This window comes from Solanum stenotomum, chromosome 3 (assembly GCF_019186545.1).
Source record: "Solanum stenotomum isolate F172 chromosome 3, ASM1918654v1, whole genome shotgun sequence".
Taxonomy (NCBI): Eukaryota; Viridiplantae; Streptophyta; class Magnoliopsida; order Solanales; family Solanaceae; genus Solanum; species Solanum stenotomum.
In genome coordinates this window covers 1,700,276-1,705,946 of record NC_064284.1, presented here as the reverse complement: position 1 = coordinate 1,705,946, position 5,671 = coordinate 1,700,276, and the positions used below count along the sequence as shown (strand labels likewise).

Sequence of the window (5,671 nt, the reverse complement as noted above, 5' to 3'; positions counted from 1 at the left end):
TAAAAAAAATTATTTGAGAGGCTAAAATGAATTATTATCTATTTAATTCTTTTAATTTGCAGTCAAAATATATTTGTAGCATAGCTTTTTCAAATCTTTGTGAAATGATGTCATAAATTATATTAAAATTTGATAAAATACAAACACAATAATCCTATACACATCATTATAACATAATTTAAATAAAATTAATTATTTATAAATAATATAAAAAATAATAATTAATCAAACCAAACCATTGACCCCTTAGATTCACTACATATTAATTAATGTAATAAGAAATAAACAAAAGATAGTAGTAATTGTTGTTTGGAAACAAAATCTAGAGCATAATCCGTTTCAACTTGGGAAAAACAACAATTGCAAAATTACAGATTTAGCCTTAGAGATTAGCCCGCCGAGAATCACAATCGGAACCCAAAATGGGAATATTCCATCTAAAGCTGCAAAAATGCATTTGAAGTTCCTACCTTCGAATATTCTCTCATATTCCCGCTCTTAATTTCCCCTTAATCAGCTGCGTTAATCAAAATTAGTAGTTAATCCAATGGCTAATATTACTTGGCTTTTTTTTTAAGTAACTCAATCCTCCACTATATAAAGGGGCCTCTTCTTCTCTAAGTTCTCATTACTTCAAACTCAAAACAATCTTTTGTGTTCAGAGAAGAGAATTTTTATCTCTCTGTTTTATTTCTCAAAATTCATTCGATTCGATCGAAAAAATAATGGCTGGAATTGTTGTGGTTTTCGATTTTGACAAGACGATTATAGATCTGGACAGCGATAATTGGGTGGTGGATGAATTAGGTGCTACTGATTTGTTCAATCAGCTTCTTCCTACCATGCCTTGGAACTCTGTTATGGTAAGTTTTCTCCTTAATTTTATACTTCTATTATGTCTAATTAAATCGCTTGATTTAACTGTTATCTGTTCAACAAATTACAGGATAGGATGATGAAGGAACTTCATGAACAAGGCAAAACTATTAAGGACATTGAACAAGTACTGAAACGGGCACCCGTAATCCCTCGGGTTGTTCCCGCCATTAAAGCTGCTCATGCTTTAGGGTAAGTATATGTACATTAATTTGTTTTAGTTTTGTGAAAATTGGATTTACTCAAACTAAATGTGCATTGTTGTTTCAGATGTGATTTGAGGATTGTAAGTGATGCAAATCTCTTCTACATCGAGACGATTTTGAATCATCTAGGAATAAGTGATTGCTTCACGGAGATCAACACAAATCCGGGATACGTTGATGAAGAAGGAAAACTTAGAATCTGTCCTCACCATGATTTTCACACCTCCTCTCATGGCTGCAGCACCAATACTTGCCCTCCCAACATGTGCAAGGTAAAACACGAGATACCTCTTTGTTTCAATTTATGTGACAGTTCAAATTTCCTAATTTTGTTTGTCAATTGAGGCATATATTTTTTAGGGTTTTAAATATATATTTGGAAACTAGATAAGAAGTACTATATGTCACATAATTAAAAAAATTAAAAGAGATGTTAAAAAATGTGATAAAAAAATTATTTTACTCTCGAAATTCAAAGAGTCACGTAAAGTTGGAATGGGGAAGTACTTAGGATTATTCGAATATGCTGATTTTATTATGTCTTCACGTTTTGTACCCGACCTCAGCTTCACGTTTTCCATAATCTATGTCCCCACAGAATGAAAAAAAATAGAGTAGTTACTTTCTTACCAAAAGCCCAGCAAAAATTCCTCTTTATTTGAATCAAATCAATATTCTAGTGTATAATTTTTTGTGTGTTAAACACTTAACAGGGACTAGTAATTGAAAGAATACAAGCTTCATTGGCTAAGGAAGGGAAGAAAAGAATGATTTATCTCGGTGACGGAGCAGGAGATTATTGTCCAAGCTTGAAGCTTAAAGAGCAAGATTTTGTTATGCCAAGGAAAGATTTCCCTGTCTGGAAATTAATAAATGAAAATCGCGATCTCGTAAAAGCAGAGATCCATGGGTGGAGTGATGGAGAAGAGCAAGAACACATTCTGCTTCAGATAATCAAAACAATTTCCATGGAAGATAATCAATTTTTATCTGTTGATTGCAAGTTTCAGACGATTCCGATCAATGCAGTTCATGAAGCCATGCCAAAAGCTCTCCCTGTGCCTTACTAATTAAGCAAAAATTAAACTGTGACAACTAATTAAGAGTTGGCTTTAATTACTTGTATTTTATGGTTTTATTTGAAATAGCCCTGGTTTTGAGCCTTTGATTCGGGCTCTAAATATTGTGGGGGGTGTAACGCTGTTATCTTTTCCCTCACTTTTTTTTTTTAATAATATTGGAATTTTGAATCATGTTGATTAATTTTATATTCCTATTTACCTTGCATTCCAAGTTTGTTAAAGAAGAAATAGTTGAACTGATAAAGGAAAAACATTTATGCCATAATAAAACAACATGAACAATATGATCTACAAAGGAATTTCATTGAATGTTGCATCTTGTTATTGTTACATATTTCTTAGAATAATTGATTCAATAAAATATTTAGTTTCTTAATTATGATAAGAGTTGTATTAATATAGCTATTTAAAGTCATTTGATTAATAAAATTAGAGATAATAGCTTTCATTTAGATTTTTTTCAACCTTGTTAAATAGTAGTAAGTATATTACTTATGGTTCTCTCTCTTGTTACTCTTGCCTAAATGGGGGCGGAAGTGTTGAATGGTGAAAAACAGATAATTAATGTGTAATGTCATGTATAGCTTATTATTTTTACTTTCAATCTCTTTCCGAAAAAGGAACTATCAAATATATTCTTCAAAATTTTTAACAAAGCAAACATGAGAAAATATTTTCATGCGTACCAAATAATGCATTATAAGTGATTTCTTTTCACCTCTTAAAATTTGGTCCCATCGCAAGGGTGAGCTCTGCCCTTCCCCTAGAATTCACTTTGGGTCGGAAGAGCAACTAGTCAAACTTTTTAAGTAGTCGAGATATTGAACAAGAAACATTTGAGATTAGTTAGATGAATACAATTATCGATAATTGTACTGAGAGAGATATTAAGTATTTTGTAAAATTAATTTGCTCAAACCATTCAGACACCGCAAAAAAGGTTGTTCCACTTGTCCTACCCTGTGACTAAATGGAATCGATACATTATAAATGGGACTGCTGCCTACTATATGTTTATATAATATATAGTGGATTCATGATTATAACTATACAGCAAAATAAAAATAGGATTATGCTCGAATATCTAGAAGCAGGTATCTGTTCTCCTAGATATTGTAATGTGTACCTAATAAAAGAATGAATACTCCCCTCGTTTCAAAATAGTTATTACATTTTGTTTTTTAATAGTAACTTTATCTTTTTTTAAAGCTAAATTCATTAGATTAATTTGGTATTTTAAAGAAAGAAATACTAAGAAAAACATAAAAACGTTCATATGTATGTTTGCATTACACGAAATAAATTAATATATATCATGTGTTGACAGTTTATATATATATAATCATTACAAAAGTGGCTTGTTTTTAATGGAAGTTGCTCCGCTTCATTAATTTTTAGTAAAGTAATCATCAATATAGGTCAAGTGTTTTAATGTCACGCCCTGAGCCTAAATCCTGGACGTGATCGGCACTTGAAGACCATTGCTGGCCCCAAGCGAACCCTTGGCCTGGCTTATTGACTCAGTGGAAGACTCTAAACATTTTACTATAATCAAATGAACTTACTCCAACAACTTTAGTGAAATAACTCAGAATGTTTAATGGTCAACATTCAACTTGGCCAAAATGGAAACTCAAATCTTAATATATGAAATGATAATATAAAGACGTTTGACTACTACCTGTCTACAAAGCCTCTAAAACAAAGAGGGATATCGGGACAGGACCCCCGATCATCCTCAACTAATATTTGCACTAATTATTGTTTATATAAATCAAAGAAGGAAAGGATAAAAAGGGTATGAGTAATAATAAAGAATAAATAAACATACAATAGTTGTGTGAAATCTCTATCCTATCATTATAGGGGTGTTCACGGATCGATTTGAATCGGTTATTGGTTAAAATTAAAACCAAACTAATATAATCGATTTTAAAATTATCTAAACCATATCAAACCAAATATAAAATATATTTATCGATTTGATTGTTATCGGTTTCGGTTCAATTTGATCTGATTTTCAGTTATTAACCATAGATAAAAAATAAAAGAAACAGTTCATTCAAAACGTGAAAAAAAGTGACAACAATCCATTCAAAACGAAAATAGTAGAAAGGCTGACATTACATAACTTTCAACATTGAATTTACTATGAATAAAACTTCAAAATTCGTTATTTTGGCCTAGAAGGAAGAGTCGGTGACATTTTAATCATAGACACTCATATACATGAAACCAATAAGATAAATATTCTCACCTTGGACATTTTTCCTTTTATAAGTAAATTATAAATAAATTTTGATAAAAACATACATAAGATCTTTAAAATTGTTAATAAAAAAAATATGTTATGTATGTATAATAATAAAATATATGTATATAATTTGTCGGTTCGATTTGGTTCAGTCTATTTTTTTAATAAAAAAAATCATAACCAACCCAAATACTATCGATTTTTAAAAATCTAAAACCAAACCAAACCAAACCCAAATTAAATCAGTTTATTTAATCGATTTGATTCGATTTGGATCGATTTATCCAAACCATGAATACCCTTACCTATCAATGTTAGGCAAATAGGTACAAATTACAATTATCCAAAAAAATATTTATCAAATCGTCATTTTCCACGAGAGTTGCTTCACACACACACACACACACATATATATATATCATTACAACCTGAAAATGCCCAAAATTCTAGGTCTTACGCCCTAGAGAGCTACACCTTCAAGTTGCGCCCTAGAGCTTTTTTGAAACACCCTACCCCAAAAATGTCTTAGATGAAAGTCACGTGTCCTTATATATTTGAAGACAGTGATGAAGACAATATTTTCAATGAGGGGGTTCAAAAAAATAAATAAGCATGCTAATGTACAAGTTAAAATGTGATAAATCATGGAAAGTAACAACAACAAGCTAAAATGTGAGGGGCTTCATTGTTAAACATATACACATAAATCAATAATCAATTCTATATATAAAATGTAATTTTACGATAAAAGGGGTTTAGATAAATCCATGAGCTCATGTAGCTCCGCTCATGCTTGAAGGTTAGTACCATGTTAAAAATATTTTCTCTATGATAGGTATTTCAAATAGTACATAAATGCAGATAGTGTGTTAATTAGATTTTTAAAATTCAATTTATAGTATGTGTTCAATCTCCTATAACTTGATCTCAACATCGTAATTATTTACGCGTCAAATTACACTATAGCGTAGAGTAAATAATCTTATGATAAAAATCTAACACAAAAAAGGATTGAAAAATCAACTTCAAAATAGTAACTTTTTGCAAACAAATCTCAAGCATAATTCGTGTTACCTAAAATAAACAAAACAACATGCAATTACAGATTTAACCTTATAGATAAGCCGCCTAGAATCATAATCGGAACCCAAAAGCGGAATATGTGAGAATATTCCCGCTCCAAATTTTCCATAAATCAAAATTAGTGTATAAAGCTAAAGGAAAACACTTGTATTTAGCCATAAGATTATCCT

At 30.5% G+C, this 5,671-nt stretch overlaps 1 protein-coding gene across 1 annotated transcript; it reads left to right on the top strand.

Moving 5' to 3' along the window:
• Nucleotides 1-626: 626 nt before the first annotated feature.
• On the top strand, nucleotides 627-2,335 carry LOC125860673 (inorganic pyrophosphatase 1-like). The gene is made up of 4 exons (XM_049540677.1): nucleotides 627-863; nucleotides 947-1,068; nucleotides 1,147-1,354; nucleotides 1,796-2,335. The coding sequence occupies exons 1-4, from the start codon at nucleotides 726-728 to the stop codon at nucleotides 2,150-2,152; spliced, it is 825 nt and encodes a 274-aa protein (XP_049396634.1). The 5' UTR covers nucleotides 627-725; the 3' UTR covers nucleotides 2,153-2,335.
• Nucleotides 2,336-5,671: the final 3,336 nt, after the last annotated feature.

Excerpts from the sequence above, each read along its gene's own strand:
- LOC125860673 (XM_049540677.1), top strand. The coding sequence starts at position 726 with ATGGCTGGAATTGTTGTGGTTTTCGATTTTGACAAGACGATTATAGAT. Across the intron at positions 864-946 it reads TGCCTTGGAACTCTGTTATG|GATAGGATGATGAAGGAACT; the intron begins GTAAGTTTTCTC and ends AACAAATTACAG. Across the intron at positions 1,355-1,795 it reads GCCCTCCCAACATGTGCAAG|GGACTAGTAATTGAAAGAAT; the intron begins GTAAAACACGAG and ends AACACTTAACAG.